The sequence below is a fragment of the Perca fluviatilis genome, chromosome 22 (genome assembly GCF_010015445.1).
Source record: "Perca fluviatilis chromosome 22, GENO_Pfluv_1.0, whole genome shotgun sequence".
Lineage (NCBI taxonomy): Eukaryota > Metazoa > Chordata > Actinopteri > Perciformes > Percidae > Perca > Perca fluviatilis.
Window position 1 is genome coordinate 10,702,380 of NC_053133.1, and position 21,166 is coordinate 10,723,545.

The window sequence follows — 21,166 nt, forward strand, 5'->3', positions numbered from 1 at the left end:
TGCTGCCCTTTGCTGCGTTTCATCCCCATCTATCTCCCACTTTCCTGGCTATCCACTGTCACTCTATAATAAAGGTAAAAGCCCCCAAAAAAGAATCTTTTAAAAAAAGAAAGAAATGCCAATAAACCAGAGCACCATGCCGGAATGCTGTGTGGACTAGCCAGGCGCTCCTCCGCAGTGCTGGGGAGGAAGGTCTTAAAGGAAGACTATAGTCTGACCAACAGAGACTGATATTTAATTTTGAGATAACTATATAAGCTAATATTCATTTTTTTACATGAAAACCTGAGCTAAACAGATAGTTTTGTCATCCTCCAAAATTACCATACACTTAAATCAACACCTCTCTAAAAAGTTCGAAAATTATAATATATTATAATTTTCATGAAGGTATGCTTGCAGGGCAGATATATTAGACTGCATCAGTTTTAGCTAGGTATAACTAAACTTGTAATTGAGTGAATTTTTGGTATTTAAAGTCTGCAAAGTGAGTAATATTGCTGTCAGATTAATGTACTGGAATAAAAAGTACAATATCTTTTAAATGTAGTGACGTAAACGTATAAAGTAGCATACCATTTAGTATAATACCAAGCTTTGATAATACTAAAGTAGGTCTATGTATAAGTAACTCAATGTTGCACGACAACTGCCATAAATATCTCAGTTACTTGCCCACCACTTTTAGATTTGCACTACGCCCTCCTCTCCGCTGGGAGGCGCTGTTTGTTTTTGTCAGACTGAATGCAAACTGATAGCAGCAGGTCCCTTTAACTCAACTCACATGGAACTCCTGGCCGGTTCTGCTCCGCGTGCTGGCAGTTGAAGCCTAAACGGACCAGACCGAGCTAGGGGGTTCGAATCTGTCAGACTCTCCTTTTCGGCTTGATAGCTTCATACGTATCCGACTTTTTTAAAAGAGATTTTTTTTTTTTTTACAGCAAATTTGGTAGCTAGCTAGCTATAAGACCTACCCAGAGAGGCTCTCTTTACATATTTGACAGCTGTAACATACTTGGGACACCGTTGGTAACCACAACACAGAAGGACAACTCGTTTATCTAAACCGGTTAATTAGAAATAGTACCGCTAACGGTCACAACAGGTTAACTAAAGGTGGTAACGTTTGTTCTGAGCTGTCAAGATGACCGAGGAACTTGAGCGAATTCTTTTACAGCTGACACAGCCCGATAATGCTGCCATTCAGCAGGTAACGTTAAAGCCACAAATAACTTTTTTTCAAGTTAGCATTTAGCTACGTTTCTAGCTAGCTAGTTTGTTAGACAGACGACAAGTTTGAAAACTAACAGTTAACGTTAACTAACGGTTATCGAAGTAACGTTAAGCTAGCGAAATAAACGTCTGGCAATAAACGGCCGACTGACTGTCAAGCAGTTGGTCATGATATATCTAGCTACAGCACCAATGTGTTCTAACGTTATTAGATGTCATGTAACGTTAGATAACTTAAACTTAGTTCCAAAAAAAATTAATTCAGGCCTCGGGCTGAGTCAGTTGGCTGCATTTTGTAATGTACGTTTGTGTCCTGTGATTTCTGCAATAATGTAGCTTTGTGGCAGCCAGTCTAACTTGGTCAGACTTCTTTTGTCCCCCTTTTAGGCCACCGCCCAGCTGAAACAGGCTTTCAAAGACCCAGCCATTATACCAGCACTATGTGCTGTCATGAGTGGCTCCCAAAACCCTCAGGTATTGTGTGAGCAGTGAAAGAATGTTTTATACTATTGGATAAGTATAATTTCCAGTGTGTGTGTGTGTGTGTGTGTGTGTGTGTGTGTGTGTGTGTGTGTGTGTGTGTGTGTGTGTGTGTGTGTAAATAGCGAGTGATGGGTATCAGCATTTGTCCTTGTGTACTTTCATCTTTGTAAACTTCACCTGATTGTACATCTTAGATTCGTCAGTCAGCTGCAGTGATGCTGAGGATGAGAGTGAAGAAACACTGGAAAAAAATTATCCCTAATGATAGAGAAAGGTTCACAGATTTGTTTTCATTGACGAATTTACACTACACCCAGTTATAGTTGAAATTAAGTTGAAAATAAGTTGTAATTGTGATGTTTGCCCTTATTCATTCATGCAGCCTTAAGGCGGTGGTGCTGCAGGCCTTCATGCAGGAAACAGAGTAAGCTATTCGGTTTATTTAATTAACTTATTGTGTCTTCAATTAACCAGATTGTATGTGTTGTAAATGACGCTGACATATAAAATGTTATCTCAAGTGTGTATGGCCATATGCAGCCATACACATGTGACATAGGAATGAGCCTGAACTAAATCTATAAATCAATTTTGCAGGCACACAGTGCAGCATTCACTCTCCCAACTGTGCGCAGTTATGGTCAAACATGAAACACCAGACCGCTGGCCTGCCCTGCTGCAGTTTCTCAATCAATCCACCAAGAGCAGCAACCCTCATGAACGACAGGTACAGGCTTCATGTAACACCTACGAATTTAGATACGGTTCATTTATCTACTAATTTAACAGTTAACTTATTATTTTCATTAGGACCTTCAAATGATTGCTGAACACCTCTAGTCTAATTTGCAATCTGTGGCTACAGCTGTGGTGTATTGCATTTTTCATTTCATGACCTAAGAGTTACAGTTTGTTTGGGGTTGTTTAACTACTTCAGTCTCCTGTTAGATTGTATAACACGATCTTCGTCAATCACAGCCTTGGAATATCAACGCTCTTCTGTCCTAACAGGTTGGCCTCCTGCTGCTGAATAAGGTGATGGAGTCCAATCCTGAGCCTTTCAAGCCTCACTACTGCCAGCTGCTACAGCTGTTTAGTACTGTACTGCAGGACCACAACAACCCGACAGCTTTGTACTACTGCATCCTCGCCCTTACAGCCATTACTGCATACACTGGCTCAGAAGAGATGGTGAGGCAGTTTTAACTTTGACATTTGGCAGCAACAGTTTTCAAATAGTATATAGACATTCAAAACATTACAAATGGGAAAGATGTATACACTTTTTAATGACCGATGTGACACATTGCTGCCTTACAGAACCTGATGCGTTCTATCATCCCAAATCTGATTGTCGCTTTGAAACACCTCATCAAGGCAGATCAGGTAAATTGTAGTATGTTTTTTATTTTTTATTTTTTTTAAACAAGTAATCCTGTTTCTGTTGCCAGTTAAATTAATTTAAGGGTATGAATCACTCAGACCTGTCGAATTATTACGTTTGTCTGTGTTTGCACAGGGCCAAGCCAGCGAGGCCATGGAGGTGTTTAATGAGCTCATGGAGAGTGAGGTGTCCATCATCGTCCCTCATGTTTCTGAGATTGTCCGCTTCTGCTTGGAGGTGGGAGCTGAATGTCTGAATTCTGTCTTTACTTCCCACTGTTGTGTTGTGAATTTTATTTTAATTTCAGAATTGACAGATTATAACATGTTCAATATCAATGTTTGTGTCAGGTGGGCAGTGACACCACACTGAGTGACTCTCTGCGGGTGAAAGCACTCTCTTGTATTGCCTTCCTCATCAAGCTGAAGAGCAAGGTAAAATAAACCATATGTTACTATAAATAAATTAGTAACAAGGCTCAAGAACAGGTATGAGTCATTTGAAACAAAAGATGGAAGATTTCTACTTTCTGCTTTACTGGCCAACTACGAAGTGTTTAGCTTTGTAACATTATATATAGACTAAATAAAAAAAATCTTAATTTTATCTACTTTGTAGACGGTGCTGAAGCAGAAGCTGCTGAACCCCATCCTGCAGACCATTTTCCCTGTGCTGATTGCAGCTCCCCCACCTGGGGAGCATGACCCAGAGGATGAGGAGGATGACAGCGGAGACGGCACAGACAATGACAATCCCAAACACTGTGCTGCTCAGGTATTTGTGTTGATATACAATGTGTTCTTCTGTTGTGTAAGAAAATATACTTTGCAACAACTTAAGTAGATTCATTGGAGTTGCAAGAAAGCTTAATCTTGATGAATTGTTTTTGCTGTATTTACAGATAATTGACACTATGGCCCTCCATATGCCCCCAGAGAAACTGTTTCAACAACTGGTAAGTCATCTGGATGTTGATGTTAACAGATATGTTCAGGGTTCATACGTTTTGAAAAAACCTGGAAAAGTTGTGGAATTTGAAAAATGCAAATTCCAGGCCTGGAAAGGTTTTGGAAACATAAAAAGACTCAGAAAGTTTTGGAAAAGTCATGGAATTTTTTTTTAACACAGCATAATAATATGTGATTAATAAATGTATTTTCACATAGTCTTAACCTCAACGTTCTATTCGGGGAGCGATATTATGAATCCCACTATGAACCACATAAATTGTCAAATTGTTAAAATGAATTTTTATAGAAAAAAAACCCAAATGAACTTTCTTTTTTAGGTTTTTGTTTGGGTCTTGATGAATCTTTAAAACAGCAATGTGCATTTAAATAACATGCATTAAGTAAAAGTCCTGACTTGAACATTTTACACACCACGCAAAACACAACACCTCCCTCTCCTCTCCCAAACCCGTCCCTACAACCTATTAAATCAATAAAAATAATTTCTTACACGGCACTGGAACTTTTATTCTTGTATTTGTATTTCATTCTATTTTAGCCTGTTATTTTCTATCTCTTTTTAATTTCTCTTTTAATGTTTTAGGTAAAGCACTTTGAATTGCCTTGTTGCTGAAATGTGCTATAGAAATATAGTTGCATTGCCTTACAACCTCCAGCCTGTCAGTCTGTCACCAGGGCATATGCCGCTTTCGGCTCGCCATTATACAGTATTGCAGCGAACGCTGTCTGCGTTGAGTGTAACCACACTTGCAACCGCTTTACCGGCATTGCCGTGTCTCACTGTGACTTAAACAAACTGCTGAGGTGACATCATTTCGCTCCGTTCGCACCACTGCTCTGTGTGTGTTTTGTAGCCCCGCTCTCTGTCACCATGCAGAGAGGACAGATAAGCTCGCACTTACATGCTCTCAGTTACCGGAATTTGGCACTGTTGGATTTAATGTGAATCAGTCCTTGGTAGTACCGTCGTTATTCAGTCGGTACCCAAAAAAGTACAGAATGCGGTACCCAACCCTATGCTTGTGGCCATGTATTACATTGTGTCTTGTGTTTTAGATGCCTCTTGCCAAGACCTGCCTTGCCAGTGACAAAAAGGCTATGAACTTGTGTGTTAGCGCCGTTTGCACAACCATATCAATCACACAGATAAATAAAGAAAAAAAAAAAAAAAAAAAAAAAAAAAAAAAAAAAAAAAAAAATAAAAAAAAAAAAAAAAAAATTAAAAAAAAAAAAAAAAAAAAAAAAAAAAAAATGTCTGTTGGCTGACTTTGGAAAAATCAACATGATTTGAGTAACTTCACCTTTTATATCTGTCGATGTTAGGTTGCTGTCGTCAATGCTGCAGACAGTGTGCCAGAGTCTCTCTGACAGTAATCAGGTGGTGCGCAGTGCCGGCCTTTTTGCCCTGGGACAGTTCTCTGAACATTTACAGGTAATTCAACACAGCAACATGTAAAATGGTACATACCTTTTTTGCCTTTGCTTACATGTTAATATTTTGCTTTTAAAGGCCCCATATTGTCAAAAGTGAGATTTTCTTTTTTTGTTTATTATAAAGCAGGTCGAGGTGCTATGTTAATACTGTGAATGTATCAAAATGCTCAATCCACAGAAAAATGCACACACCCCGTATTTGCAAACTGTGCCTTTTTAAACGAGCCACTTACTTTAACGAAAACATGTTCATAAATAGATATTATTTGCAATATTTCGATATTTGATATATTTATACAGTTGAATGCTCACAGTTCAGACTTGGGACTGTGTATGTAGGAGAGGATATACATTTCAGTACAATATCGCATTCCTTGGCATGGGAGTACTGGTTACTTATTTTTTACACATGTACAGTGCCTTGCGAAAGTATTCGGCCCCCTTGAACGTTTTGACCTTTTGCCACATTTCAGGCCTCAAACATAAAGATATAAAACTGTAATTTTTTGTGAAGAATCAACAACAAGTGGGTCCCAATTATGAAGTGGAACGAAATTCATTGGCTATTTCAAACTTTTTTAACAAATAAAAAACTGAAAAAGTGGGCGTGCAAAATTATTCAGCCCCTTTACTTTCAGTGCAGCAAACTCTCTCCAGAAGTTCAGTGAGGATCTCTGAATGATCCAATGTTGACCTAAATGACTAATGATGATAAATAGAATCCAGCTGTGTGTAATCAAGTCTCGTATAAATGCACCTGCTCTGTGATAGTCTCAGAGGTCCGTGTAAAGCGCGAGAGCATCATGAAGAACAAGGAACACACCAGGCAGGTCCGAGATACTGTTGGGAGAAGTTTAAAAGCGGTTGGATACAAAAAGATTTCCCAAGCTTTAAACATCCCAAGGAGCACTGTGCAAGCGATAATATTGAAATGGAAGGAGTATCAGACCACTACAAATCTGACGAGACCCGGCCGTCCCTCTAAACTTTCAGCTCATACAAGGGAAGACTGATCAGAGATGCAGCCAAGAGGCCCATGATCACTCTGGATGAACTGCAGAGATCTACAGCTGAGCTGGGAGACTCTGTCCATAGGACAACAATCAGTCGTATACTGCACAAATCTGGCCTTTATGGAAGAGTGGCAAGAAGAAAGCCATTTCTTAAAGATATCCATAAAAGTGTCGTTTAAAGTTTGCCAAAAGCCACCTGGGAGACACACCAAACATGTGGAAGAAGGTGCTGTGGTCAGATGAAACCAAAATCGAACTTTTGGCAACAATGCAAAACGTTATGTTTGGCGTAAAAACAACACAGCTCATCACCCTGAACACACCATCCCCACTGTCAAACATGATGGTGGCAGCATCATGGTTTGGGCCTGCTTTTCTTCAGCAGGGACAGGGAAGATGGTTAAAATTGATGGGAAGATGGATGGAGCCAAATACAGGACCATTCTGGAAGAAAACCTCGATGGAGTCTGCAAAAACCTGAGACTGGGACGGGATTTGTCTTCCAACAAGACAATGATCCAAAACATAAAGCAAAATCTACAATGGAATGGTTCACAAATAAACATATCCAGGTGTTAGAATGGCCAAGTCAAAGTCCAGACCTGAATCCAATCGAGAATCTGTGGAAAGAACTGAAAACTGCTGTTCACAGCACTCTCCATCCAACCTCACTGAGCTCGAGCTGTTTTCAAGGAGGAATGGGCAAAAATGTCAGTCTCTCGATGTGCAAAACTGATAGAGACATACCCCAAGCGACTTACAGCTTTAATCGCAGCAAAAGGTGGCGCTACAAAGTATTAACTTAAGGGGGGGGCTGAATAATTTTACAACACAATATTTCTCAGTTTTTATTTGTTTAAAAGGTTTGAAATATCCAATAAATTTCGTTCCACTTCATGATTGTGTCCCACTTGTTGTTGATTCTTCACAAAAAATTACAGTTTTATATCTTTATGTTTGAGGCCTGAAATGTGGCAAAAGGTCGAAAAGTTCAAGGGGGCCGAATACTTTCGCAAGGCACTGTATATCTATAGTTTAACAGAATACAAAATGTTCTTATTTCAAACTGAATTAGTCTAGTTTCTGTTCTTAATTTCTTTTTACAAACTATTCTTCCCAGCCTGAAGTGAGCAAGTACTGTGCAGAGTTGATGCCTTTGTTGCTGGGTTACCTTTCGTCCTTGAACCAGGCCAAGGTTGGTCATGTCACCAAGGCCTTTTATGCCCTGGAGAACTTCATGGAGAACCTAGGTAAGCTTAAAAAAAAGGTTTATTCAATGACTGGCACAGTATGCCTGCATACCTTGCTCCCTATAAGAGGAAACAGCCTTCCCATGAACCAGTAAAAAAACAACAACAAATCAACAAACCAACAAACGTGTGTTATACAGATGATCTGGTATTGAAAAGGTTAAAATTCTTCAAATTTGGCACAAAACTCCACTTGGACCCAAGGTCTGAACTGATTATGACATTTCACGCAAATTTTTCAATAGGATTAAATAATGAAGTTATGACATTTTATATCCAAAAAAAACTTCACTGTGACGTCATAATGTTGTGCAAAAACGCTTTTCTCAGGAAGCGAAGGGGAGATTTTGACCATATTTCACATTTGGTTGGATACTGAATTGGAATTGAAATAAAACTGCTGACTGTATAGATCTTCTGTGCTGCCGGGTTGAAAATGTGTGTCAAGCATCCATGTTTCGTCAAAAATTCGCTAATTACCTTTTTATCAAATTGCTTCAAAGTCTTCGCTACATATGTTTTGAGTCTTGACAGAAATGAATGTAAACTGCAACTTGGCTGGTTGATGAACTAGAACAGCTAGGCTGTAATTCTTGTCAGAATAGGGTCTACATGCTTTCTTCTCTTTCTTTTTGGTTAAACAGGAGCAGATATTGAACCCTACCTGCCCACACTCATGGAAACTATGTTGTCTGCCCTTAACAACACGGAAAACCTCAAGATAAAAGAGCTTGCTGTGTCTGCTATAGGTGCCATAGGTAAGAAGATGTCAAAGATTCATCAGATGCAATCATGCAATTTTTCAGGCTTACTATGTAAGCTAAATGTTAAGCTTATAACTCACTTTAGCAGTGTTCAGTTTTGGTCCACCTTCAGACACTTAAAAAAAAAATAAAAAACACAAGGAGATTGTAAAAGTCATAATAGTATGACTTTGAGCCTCAGTTTGCAAGTCTATAGGTTAATTTGGCTTAGGGATGTGTTTCCAGAGAGAGAGATAAATAAATAAAAAATAAAATAAAAACATAAAGTTGGGTTGTTGGTGTAATGTTATCCTGCAATACTTGGTCCACTATGAAACAAACTTGCGGAGATAATGTTACTCTTGGGATCAAAGTGAAGTGATGTAAGCCCCATTGTGAATCACTGTCTTATCAGCCAATGCCGCCAAGGAGCTGCTGGTTCCCTACTTCCCTCCAGTTATTGAAAGCCTGAAGGGCTTCCTGACTACCACCACAGAGGAAATGAGGTCTCTGCAAACTCAGTCCTTGGGTATGTAATCACAGAGATTTGCAAAGTAAAAGGAAGAAGTTGTGATGTATATTTAGAAGAAACTATTTTTCCCACTTGACCCTGGTGGCATTTTGTCATACATAGATCTTGTGATAATGTAGGTTTTGTTTTACTCTTGTTATGCCAACATATATATATTTTTAAATTGCAACACCAAACTCGACAGCATGAATGAATTGATGTTGACCCTTTGTTGTTGTTGCTGTTAGATACACTCTCTGTGCTGGCCCGTACCATTGGCAAAGATGTCTTCAGTCCTCTTGCTGCAGAGTGTGTTCGTTTGGGCCTCAACCTCACCGACACCATTGATGACCCTGACTTGAGACGCTGCACGTATGTAACTCAGTGTGTGTAAATGTTTGAAGTTTTTTTAAATTTTTTGTCTCCACTCACTTGACCAGTCCCCACATACAGTCTGTTAGTTTAAGATAAACTGAAGGAAAATAAATAAATACATAAATAAAAAAGTCTCCCTCTGTGCTTCTGTCCTTCAGGTACAGTCTCTACTCTGCTGTATCCACAGTCAGCCCGGACTGCCTGACTCCTCACCTCCCGGCCATTACAACAGTCATGCTGCTCGCCCTCAAGTCCAATGAAGGCATTACGGTATGAAGCATACATACAACACTATGTAACCTACAAGATGTTCATCTCTCTAAAAAATCTGTGTGTGTCTTTGTAATATCTCAGGTCAACTGTTCATCCAATCTACTTCCTTGGTACCCAGCCCCACTTGGGGTTTGTAATTTGAAGCAGTTTGGATAGCATTCGGTGTTTCCCACAGGTTAAGAATTTACTTGTGGTGCTGGATTCAGTAATAAACTAGTCAAACAGGTTTATTAACTATTTATTGAAAACAATGACTACAACATTAACGGATAATTTAGAAATAAATAACTATTTGCATAATAAACATATCAGACTAAAAGATGATACAGATGAAGTAGCCTTTGATGTCAGTTCAATCTGGTTGGTTTGTAAAATGTTGTGGTTCAGCAGATAAAATACCTGGAGCCAAATGTTATATGTATTGACAACTTCAATTTAAAACTATACTATGATCCATACAGACAGTTATGATATTATAAATCTCAACACTGTCTTCTCCTAACTTCTGTTAAATCAAGTTAATTCTTTATCATTTTGTTTATGAATCATTGTTCGGTTTTTTTTGTTTAAGCGTTTTGAGGATCCTAAATACTCTGTTTAGTATTATACATGTCTGTGTTGCACTCATTAAGATCTCATCTGATCAGATTTCTGTTATTTAAACAACTGACCATAAATACTGTTAATGAATACGGGAACGGAGAACAACTAAAGGCTCGGTCAGCAACGATTAGCTTCGGTTAGCTCCGGTTAGCTCCATTATAAAGATATGAAGTGGACGAGACTGCTGCAGAGGAAAAAAATCACAACAAAAAAAAAACCTCTGCTGCGCAAAAGACGTCACACGCAGCAAGCTGTTGACAACGCTGTGTACAGCAGCGGAAGAGTGTTCACTTTTTGCTAAGAGGAAACTCTATAAAAAAGTCATTTTGCCAATACTAGATATCAAACAAAAGCCAGTATAGTAGTGTAGTAGTACAATATTTTCTTCCAAAGTAGAATTGGTTGCATATTAGGTGCTTTGGGGTCCTTCTGTAAGTAATTTTGGGGTACAATGGTTCTAGAGAAATACCACAGGCCAAGCAATCGGCCCGTTTAAAACGGGAACATTTTGAAAGATCACCACTAGTAATATAAATAATAATACGGCATTTCACTGAGCATCCTCTTCCTCTGTCTTTTCATCAGGCCCACATTGAGGAGGACAAGACATTTGTCCTGCTGGATGATGATGACGATGATGACGATAACGAAGGACAAAAAGATACAGATGAATTTCTGGAAGATGAGCCGGAGACAGATATCCATGATGTTGCAGGGTGGGGTCACATACACATACAAACATACACGCAAGTATATTTACTATCCCTGAGCAAACGTTTGCGCTCACTCCGTCTGATACCATGTCTATCCAACTCTCAGGTTCAGTGTGGAAAACGCCTACATCGATGAGAAGGAGGATGCCTGTGATGCACTGGGAGAGATTGCATTCAGCACTGGGTAACATAGATATTTACAGGGGATCTAGTCTCGGCATTTATATGACGCTTCTTGTATTTCTCTTCTAGTCTGACTCTATTCTCAGAAACTGTATTACAGCAACTCAGAGTAGTACATGTGCAGTTATCTTTTAGGTAGTGTCGATGAATAGTTTGACATTTCTTTTCTGTTCTAATTTTGTCATATGTTCTTTAAAACGGTGTAGTACTAATTTTATATCAGACACTTTTGTGTGCATACATGTGTGTATTTTAACTTGTGTTGCTGTGTTTCCCATGAAAGTGCTGCCTTCCAGCCCTTCTTGGAGTCCAGCTTTCAGCAGGTTTACGAGATGAGAGATGTAAGTCACTCTGACTGGCTGGTCCGGCCCTATCATCCTTCTCTGTCCAATGTGCCATGAAGGGCGCTTTGTACATTGTGTTTATAAATGGAAGTGTCCGTAGATAGATTGATAATGCAAGTCTTGAACTCTTACCATGCTTTAAATCATTAGTTTAAGTCAGATTTAAAAGGTATCCAGTACAGTTACTTTATTTAGATAAAGGTTTATTATTATTATTATTATTATTATTATTATTATTATATTATTATTATTATTATTATTATTATTATTATTTAATTATCAATCAATCTCTAAATCAGGGTCAACGTTAGATTAGTTCCACTGGTCATAGTAGGGACTTGGTGTCTTGTTAAACAACACTTATGAATGGCAGGTGCTTAATCTCTCTTCTCACCCCATAATTCTGTCATTTTGTGTGTGTCTCCCTAGTTTCCCCACGAGGATGTCCGCAGGGCAGCATTCGGAGCCATGGGCCAGTTTTGTCGAGCTCAGCATCAAGTGTGGAAGGAGAATCCCAGCGAGACCAACCACCAGGGTAAAGCCTCTCTTCTCAGGAACTCTACCCTACTGTTATTATTTACAGGAAATGCAGAAATGGGTGGTGCTGCTTTCTGCTGCAGTGGGCATTATTAATGATCAACATCAAGGGAGAAAATAAAAGTGGTTTCTAAGCAGATATACAGTATACTGTGAGATTATACACAATTGCAAACAGTAAGGTCGAAGACAAGCTAACTTCTTTTTTTGTAAGACTGTGTTGAACCGGTATCAATGCAGTTGCTTTTTGCTAGTTTTAACTTTATTCCTCCTCATACATGTGCATCTTGTCGTCCCCACCCCACCCCACCCCACCCCACACACACACACACAGCCCTACTGAAGTTGCTGGATGTGGTGCTTCCCTGCTTCGTGGAAACAGTGCGAACGGAGCATGAGCGCCAGGTTGTGATGGGTGTTCTGGAAACCATGAACAATGTCATAAAGTCGTGCAAGGAGGAGGCTTTCAAAAACCCTCAACGTCTAAAGGAGATCAGCCATGTCATCCGTGATGTGCTCAAGAAAAAGGTGAGAAGAGGGGAGGCTGATGAGGATGAAGGTTTTTTTTGTTATAGCTAAGGACGCTAAAATGTGGAAGTAACGCTCGTAACGCTCCCTCATTGGTTCCTCTCTTTTCTCTCTGTTCAGACCGTTTGTCAGGATGGTGGTGGTGGTGATGAAGCTGACGATGAAGACCAACAGGTTGGCTGTCCTCTTGCTGCATATCAAAGTCACAGTCATGGACATTAAAGTCCATCTACACATACAAGTGATTTAATCTTGAATGTCACAACATTACAGCAAAATTGTATGTGATGATGAATATGAATTATTGTGGTTACAACATGTTAATGTAAATTACTTTCAAACTGAATGGATGGAACGTTGAATTGGTAATGCAAGAGTTTCACTTTCTTTTGCAGCCATCCAGGTTAAAGTGTATGCTCTCACATTACACAAATACAGTCAAAATAAAAAAAATAATTTGATATATTGATACTGTAAATATAGAATATGTAGATATTGAATTATAGGCTGCTTTTTTACCCATTATTTCTTTCAGTTACACATTGTCCTTTGTGTTGATGTGCTTTCTGATTCAGGCAGAGTATGATGCTATGCTCCAGGAGTTTGCCGGGGAGGGAATTCCTCTGCTGGCCTCTTCTGTGCCTGCAGACAACTTTGCCCCTTTCCTCAATGACCTGCTGCCTCTCCTCATGAGTAAAGCTGTGAGTCTGGAACAATTAACAAGAACAGGAGTCTAACAGAAGTCTATTTACTTGTAGATTTTGTTGGTACGATTATAGTCTGAAGAATAATCACGGTTTCACGACTATCACGATTATTATGCATTCATTTATTTCACTGCTCATATAAAATCACATGAACACTTTTGAATGTTATGTATTGCTGCTTTTTGAAACAGAAATAACAAACCGAATGTTTTGAAAATGACTATCATCAACCTTTTTTAATTAAATTCATCTGAAAAGATTAGAGACTATCGGTGACTCGGTCACAACACAAACAAAGGCCAAGTTGGCAGCAACAGTGCTGTCCTTCAGGCCCTCAAAAAGCTCCAAACGGCCCTGCTAGCTGGTGTTTCTAAAAGTTGGATGAGCTGCCTGCATGTTGCCAGGAATAAATGCGATGGAGTGATCTCTTTGCAGCCTTATTTCCCATAAGGGGGTGAAGAGGAGTAAGTAACGTTAAGCGGTAACGTCCGTGACATGATTGAACTGTTGCAGAGTTTTGACTCGTACGAACGTAATGTTAGGACGCTATCGTCGGCTGATGCTGACTTGAATAGATAGCGTTAAATGTAACGGTAACATTAAACAGGCTACATGAGCTAACTGGTAATGTTGACAAGCGAACAAACAATTAACAACAACGTTAACAAATAAAGTCGCTAGCTGGCTTACCAACTTGAGTTGAATTCCCTGTTGCAGCTGTTGTGAGGTCAGGGGCTGGCTCTGCTGTGTTTTCCTGGTGTTTGCTTACTTGATGTAATGTTAAAAAATTGCAGCAGTAAGTTATCCCACCATGGGACTCTGACAGTCAATACTCACGGTGACCGACGTCTGATGTGAGCGTTTATGTTGTCAAGGAGGTTTGTAACGCACGTTATAATGCTCGCTTAGCTGTTAGTATGGCACTCCCTCATACTCTGCTTCTGACTGGCTAGTAGTCCTTACCTAGCTACTGTGCATGTGCGGCTCCCAACAAAGATGGTACAGAAGTGAGATGCCTCACTCGGTAGCTAAAACAGAGAGCTCAACACACAGGGTGAAAAGAGGAGCTGCAGCAATGTGCAGTAAAACAAAAAATATAGTGTTTTTTTTAAAATTAAACCATGTAAACCTATTCTGGTACAACCTCTAAATACAATTATGAACCTGAAAATGCACTTTATAGTATCTGTTCAGGCCCCGTTTAGGCACCGGCACCATTTAAAAAAAATACTGGTATCGGAAAAGAAAAAAACAATACCCAACCCTGGTAATAGGTCATAAAAATGTGATATAAGCTATTGATATATATTTAGCCTGTAACTGTTTCATACAGGGGCGGGGTGTGTGCTCTCCACTTGCGACTGCAGTTTATGATGCGTGCCCCTTACTACATGTTCACATTAGAAAGATACAGAGGGATGTGGACTCAGACTCTTCTTTAGGACTCGAGACTAGATCTCAGGTAATGGTGACTGGACTCAGACTCTTCTTTCGTGACTCTGACTTGGACTCGAACACTGGGGACTCGGGACTTGACTTGGACACAACCGTTGGTGACTGGACTACAGCACTGAATGGTACAATCCTTTTGATATTTAGCCAATGTGTATTGCCACAGAGTAATGCCTTTTGATGAGTCCTTTTGTGGTCAGTGTAACACTAATTAATTGCCTTTCTCCTTCAAAAGAAATCCACATGCACCGTGGCTGACCGGTCCTTCTCTGTGGGTACCATTGGAGAAATCCTGCAGTCCCTTATGAGCGTGTCCGGGGGCCAGGGAGTGGCAGGCCGGCTGTCCAATCGTTTGCTTCCCGTGCTGGTGGCTGGAGTGAGGGACAGTGATCCAGAGGTTCGCAACAACAGCGTGTTTGGACTGGGATGTCTTGCCCAGGCAACTGGACCCATCTGTGTATCGTATCCTTCTTACGTGTGTGTGTGTGCTTTTGCAAGTGTGGATGTGTGTTGTGTATTGATGCCTAATTTCTAAAAGCAAACATTACACACAGTTGTTCCTTAGTTAACGTGTTCCAGAGACTATCCCATGATGCTGTCTGTGTTTTCCAACATGCTGACCAAAGAGTCAGACCTCAGGGTGATTGACAACCTGTGTGCCGCGCTCTGCAGGATGATCATGAGCAATGTGGATGCTGTCCCTCTGGAGCAGGTAAATAGTATAATGGATAGATAGTATTCCTTTTAGCCACCACAAGTAATCTCTTTATGCTGACTCTACACCAACAAAACCATGTAACTGAGCGAGCTATGCTCTACACAAAAACATGCCATGCTCTGGTACAATGAACTTCACACCTGGTATATCCTATAAAAATTTAGAAAAAAAAAAAAAAAAAAAAAAAAAAAAAAAAAAAAAATCCCTCTTAAAAAAAAAATTTTAAAAAAAGGGAAATTTTTTTTATTTTTTTAAAATTTTAAAAAAAAAAAAAATAAAAAAAAAAAAAAAAAAAAAAAAAATTTTTTTAAAAAAAAAATACAACTTTAGAATGACCTCAACACATGCTTTATAAAAACCACTATCAGGCCAATCTTTCAATCATTTTTTTATTACATTTTGTGATGTTTATACAGTATTACTACATCATATTATGCATGCATACAGCATATTTCAACTCTCTTGATTCTCTCTTGATTTTTACAAACATCCCATGCTTCGATGAAGATCCTGAAACTTGTGGTTTCTCATCATTGTGTGTATTTGGTCCATGGACTTGGACACCAATCTTAAACATTGTTACTTACTTATTTTCCTTTTTCAGGTTGTGCAGCTAATGAAGCCCATAGTTGCTGCTTCCAGTCATGTCCTTGGCAACAAGAATGTTGATGAAGGTAAAGATTTCTTTGGTACCAGGCAGCATTTTCAGTGTCCTGTTTTTCTTGGATTGCACTGAAAAGGCACTAACTTAAACTGAATGCTGTAACTGTTTAGTGTTCAAGCTATTTGTGCATCTGAAGTTACTGAAAAACATAGTACAGCTGGCATACTATTTTCCACTCATTGAGCATCTTCAGGCAGTCACTGCACAGTACTCGTATCAACATTCTGTTGCAATGTTGCTGTATTTCTGTCATCCCTAAACTTTTATTTTGTCTCTTCTCCACAGAAACCCAGAACACTTTGGCCATGCTGATAAAACAATTTGCCCAGCAGCACTCTGCAGACTTCCAAAAAGCTGTGACCTCACTTCCTGGAGAGCAGCAGGCCAAACTCAGTGTCGCCATCTCTGCCTCGTAGCCCACACACATCCTTCCACTCTTGTGTAATAGCCAGCCAAAACCATACATTTTTATACTGTAGGTAGAAAATGGGACAGTTCTTTGTGGTGTAAATGATCTAAGCACTTCAAGCATTCTACTAGTTATTATCACATTTTGCAGTTATGCCTCTAAGTATTAACTTTTAATTTATTTGCTTAAACACATGCTATGTTGAAGTTTTATTATTTTAAGAGTTATGTACTGTTTACCATCCTGTATTGTTAGCATTGTATTTTGTTTTCCTGTTATTTCTAGAATGTGCCACTATGAATTGCTACTGTCCCATTTCTGCCACTGTTTGGACTGACTTCTGGCTTTGCTATCTGAGTGTAAAGCAATGAATTTGATCGCCTGATAAATGTAATTTTTTGTTCCAATTTCAGTGTACTTTACTTTTTTTTTTTCTTTATGTGTTTTCTCTTAGCGTTGCCTTACTCAGAGAATATCTGTTGCTTACAAAGGGTTTTCTCTAAATGGCAAACTCTGCAGCGGTGTGTTGTGTGAACTCTGGCAGAAATACAGCTATAAGAACCCCCAGAGGTCCCTGACTGACTGGACACACTAAAGCTAATACACCACATGCAGTTGTTATTAAAAAAAACAACAGCACTTACTACTGTTGATGCTTAAAGCAGCCCAGCCTGAAACTGTATGCAGCAGTAACCTTTCCGTCTCTATCCGTGCTATTTCTGCTCAGCCTATCAAAAACTACTCAACAGTATCCTACAACACATATTTGACAAGTGCAAGAGATTTTTTACAAATGCTATAAAAAAAAGTAACATGATGCTACAACGCTGGCAAGTTTCGGCATGCAGTTAATGTCAAACCATTTAACCTCGCCTCGCTGTAGAAAGAGAAACTGCCGACACTTAGTTTGAATCCTCCTAATCGAATCAAAATGGAGTTAAAAATGTGCTTTGCTGTGGACTAGTTGAACCTCTGTTAGCCTTAATGGCCAGCTTGTGGATTCACATTAAAGGTGCAGTAGGTAGGACTTACAAAACTAACTTTCTGTCATATTTGCTGAAACTGCCCCTATGTTTGAGAAGAACTACATGATTTGCAAAAATCCACTGCTCCCTGTTCAGATGCACCAATCAGGGCCGGGGGGAGGAGGTGTCTAACTGCGTGTCAATCACTGCTCATGCACACGCATTCATTCTCCCTTGTGGGGGGGAGGGGCTTAGAGACCGTTTTGGGTTTTAGCGGAAAGGGGGGAGGGACTGAGAAGTTGTCATTGTTCAAATGTTTTGGCTAAGTCCTGGATCTTCACAATCCTACCTACGGCACCTTTTAAATCTGCATTCTGTTTTGGATGATGGCGACTCTTTGTTGCTCCTCAGATCTCCCGTTGTCCCTGGGCCTCAGTGGAGTCAGGCTGCTGGTTTTCCACGTCCAACGCCATAGTCATCTGCACCGGTGTCAGTCCATTCTCCCCTGGCAGACAGACAGACAGACAGACAGACAGACAGGTCTTATCAAATGTATGCGCCACTTAAACCACATCAGTGCTAATGATGAGGGGGTAAATACCACACATTAGAAACAGCCCTACGAAGGTGTAGACACAACATAACTGAGAAGATGCAATCTGGTCTGTGATTATTATTAGTGTCTATATCTGCATGTTGGCTGTTTTTTTATTTTATTTTTATTTTTTTTAATACTGTTGACATCAGCCATAATCTTTAGCTTGCTCTGTCACACAACAACCAGCCTTTTCTGCGCAGAAGTCATTCTATTACGCATTGAGAAAACAAAAACGGCCATGATTGGCACAAGTCAAACAGATTTTCACAAATCCCCCCCCCCCATAGGTTAGGTCCAAGGCTTTATCTGGACTTTGCTGTAATGTTTACGAGGATCTCATTTCGGTGCCTGCGGCTCTGGCACACTGCTGTGATCTGCATCAGTCTGACAGTTCACCCGTTATCTGAGAGCTCGTTGCAGACTGCCACGGCTGAGTGACTTTTGGGGCATGGTTGCGCACATACAGAAATAAATCCTCCATTATAAGATGAACTATGAGCTAATATGAGGGATAATGAGAGCTGACCGTAACATTAAAAACGTCACAGGAGTTTAATATTTGGATTGATTGATTTGAAGTGCTCCCAGACCTGTATTCGTGTGTTTCCAGGGCAGGATATCCATTCCTGTACGACAGAAGGAGCGGTCAGTGTGCGCCTCAGTGCTGTACAGGACCTCCTGGAGCTGTTTGTCTCCCGGCTTCTGGGCTTTCACTCTCACCTACAACAGGAAACCAACATGTGTTTACTATCCTGCCTCAGGTATACTTTTGTTTGCTTCCGTTTACATCAAGGATAAAAAAAAAAAAAAAATCTTACCTCCAGGATGGTGATCTCTTTCTCCTTCAGCTTCCCTGCTTTGTTCTTAACCTGGGTCTTCTTGGTGTCGACCCACACCACCCTCTCCTTCACCTCTGACCTGGACACACACACACACACACACACACACACACACACACACACACACACACACACACACACACACACACAGGCACACCAACATGTTAATAAGTCTACATGAAATTGCATTTTAAGACCCCTCAGACTGAGAGCTTGGATTGGAACTCACTCTTGGATGCCCAGGTCGGCCAGGGTCGTGTCCAGGAAGGGAAAAGGCTGGTGTGCCGCGTCGGGCTCCACCAGGATGGGCAGTGACAGAGACATGGGGATCTCCCACTCCAGTTCAACACGCACCATCTTGCCCCGTGACCCGGGGGGCTCCCTGTCTGCTGGGCTGTCCGGCCCTCCGTTGGCCTGCTCCACGTTGGCCTCTCCCTCCTCCAGCAAGCTTGTTGTCTCGTCTGCTGCCATCTTGACTTTCTGATCACTATGTTAAACAAAAGAACGCGATGTGTCCCTCGCCCTCGCTTCTATGATCTGTACTCTATCTCTGTGGCTGATGCTGGGTATCTGCGCCGTGTTGTTGTTGCAGATGCTGGCTGATCTAGCCTCTCCTCCCCTCTCCTCTCTGGGCTGATGATTCAGAGCTCTGCCTCTTCTGATCTAGAAGTCCTCTGGAAAGTCTGAGTGTGTCTAAATGCATACGGACTTGCGTTCTGCCCTCCTGGCTGATATAAGCAGCCGCTGTGAATGTGTGCTATGTGTCACTCAGATGCTAGGTTTATTAGACTGTCAGGGTGGTGATGGACGGGTGGTTGTGCTTGCACTGCCAGGTGTCTGTGTGGGTTATCAGTCTGAGCGTTCCTGGGTGAAATCAGAGCAAAGTAAGAGTATGTTTTGACTGTAAATGGAAGTATGTGGCCTAAAGCACTGCCAGTCTGTGAAGAAACCACTGGGAACTGCATGCGTCATGATCTAGAGTTCATGTTTTGAATGTATTTAGTCACATAACGCACAACAAAATGCCAAAAGGGTCACATATAGTTCAGCGTAGACAGATGTATTACTGTGCAATGAGATGATTCTCTCCACCACCCGTCATCGTTTGTCTCCCTTCTCTCATTTGTCCGATAGTTTAGGTGAACAGGAGCTTGACGTGTGGATCATTCACAGCACAGCGTCACATTTTGGGCTTTTGAAGAATGTGTTCTTGCTCTGACTTACAAGGGGACACAAACATGGGACACTGTCGGTCCCCATGCTGTGGAGCATGCGTGTGTTGTTCTGTACAGCAGGGAGCTTTTTTTCCCACTAAACTAGCACTCTGGACTCAGCATGTCACATTCCATGGGCAGCCGCACAATAAAAACCTCCTTACGTCAGCGCTGCGGAGCGGTACAGATGATGTACAGGCTCGGGAATGTATAGAGCCAAAGGGAGGTCGACTGTCTAAGCATCACGTTAGGGCAGCACATGTTGGATTTTCTGCTCGTTGAAGTGGCCATAATCAGAGCTACACACACTTTATTTGCTAGGTGGAATTCTATCGTTGCTACATGTCCGCTGGATGTGTAAATAAGCAGCTGTTTGTTCATCTGATCACTGATATATATTTGTGATCAGGTTTTTTTTTTTTTACGTTTAGCTGCTGCCCCCGTCCCCAGCAGTGCATTGCTTAGCTTCTGTGCCTGTCTTCTACTAACTGGGGGCGTGGCGACCGCCATCTACTGTAGGTAAATACTCTGCCTATGGATAAGTACCTCATATAACTCCACTTCAAAATGTCCAAACTATCCCCCCCCCCCAAGCCCCCTTTTCTTATAAAAAAAAAAAAAAAAAAAACATTTTTTTTTTTTTTTTTTGAGATTTTTTATTTACCAATGATATACATATCTTGAGTGCTTTATGTACCCATTAATCAACAGTGGTGGTTAACCTGCAACATGGGCTTTAAGTGTATGTTGCTGATTTTCATACAAGTTTAAATTTTTTTTTATTTTAACAAAAACATACAGTTTAATCCAAGGGGATTTTTACCACCTGCCAAGTAGATATTTTGGCCTCACTATTCCGCCTGTGAACACAGTGAAGTCACACTTAGATTCTGTCCTGCAGTGATGCAGCAGCAGCACGAAGCCCACCGTAACCTCTGTGTGCCAGAGGTGACTAACCATTAAGCTGCTTTTGAGCAAGGCATTTAGCTCTAATTGATGAGGGTTCGTACCTATGAAGGAGG

The 21,166-nt window shown here is 40.6% G+C and overlaps 2 protein-coding genes across 2 annotated transcripts; one reads left to right on the forward strand and one right to left on the reverse strand.

Moving 5' to 3' along the window:
* The first annotated feature begins 758 nt into the window (after positions 1-758).
* Positions 759-16,935, forward strand: ipo4 (importin 4). The gene is made up of 29 exons (XM_039790926.1): positions 759-1,210; positions 1,621-1,707; positions 1,911-1,990; positions 2,099-2,140; positions 2,314-2,443; positions 2,728-2,907; positions 3,037-3,102; positions 3,236-3,337; positions 3,451-3,534; positions 3,719-3,874; positions 4,002-4,055; positions 5,128-5,194; positions 5,364-5,503; positions 7,639-7,768; positions 8,413-8,526; positions 8,927-9,040; positions 9,271-9,394; positions 9,556-9,667; positions 10,859-10,989; positions 11,093-11,170; positions 11,453-11,510; positions 11,943-12,048; positions 12,385-12,578; positions 12,699-12,752; positions 13,154-13,279; positions 14,973-15,199; positions 15,317-15,449; positions 15,973-16,129; positions 16,405-16,935. The coding sequence occupies exons 1-29, from the start codon at positions 1,145-1,147 to the stop codon at positions 16,533-16,535; spliced, it is 3,243 nt and encodes a 1,080-aa protein (XP_039646860.1). The 5' UTR covers positions 759-1,144; the 3' UTR covers positions 16,536-16,935.
* An 843-nt stretch (positions 16,936-17,778) lies between these two features.
* On the reverse strand, positions 17,779-19,643 carry si:ch211-196f5.2 (uncharacterized protein LOC556372 homolog). Its single transcript, XM_039789706.1, has 4 exons — positions 19,160-19,643; positions 18,910-19,009; positions 18,682-18,811; positions 17,779-17,998 (listed from the first exon to the last, which is right to left on the reverse strand). Exons 1-4 carry the CDS (start codon positions 19,399-19,401, stop codon positions 17,901-17,903), a joined length of 570 nt encoding a protein of 189 aa, XP_039645640.1. The 5' UTR covers positions 19,402-19,643; the 3' UTR covers positions 17,779-17,900.
* Between the last annotated feature and the right edge of the window lie 1,523 nt (positions 19,644-21,166).

Excerpts from the sequence above, each read along its gene's own strand:
- ipo4 (XM_039790926.1), top strand. The coding sequence starts at position 1,145 with ATGACCGAGGAACTTGAGCGAATTCTTTTACAGCTGACACAGCCCGAT. Across the intron at positions 1,708-1,910 it reads GTGGCTCCCAAAACCCTCAG|ATTCGTCAGTCAGCTGCAGT; the intron begins GTATTGTGTGAG and ends TGTACATCTTAG. Across the intron at positions 11,511-11,942 it reads AGGTTTACGAGATGAGAGAT|TTTCCCCACGAGGATGTCCG; the intron begins GTAAGTCACTCT and ends GTGTCTCCCTAG.
- si:ch211-196f5.2 (XM_039789706.1), bottom strand. The coding sequence starts at position 19,401 with ATGGCAGCAGACGAGACAACAAGCTTGCTGGAGGAGGGAGAGGCCAAC. Across the intron at positions 18,812-18,909 it reads AAGAGATCACCATCCTGGAG|GTGAGAGTGAAAGCCCAGAA; the intron begins GTAAGATTTTTT and ends TTCCTGTTGTAG. Across the intron at positions 17,999-18,681 it reads CTGGAAACACACGAATACAG|GGGAGAATGGACTGACACCG; the intron begins GTCTGGGAGCAC and ends TCTGTCTGCCAG.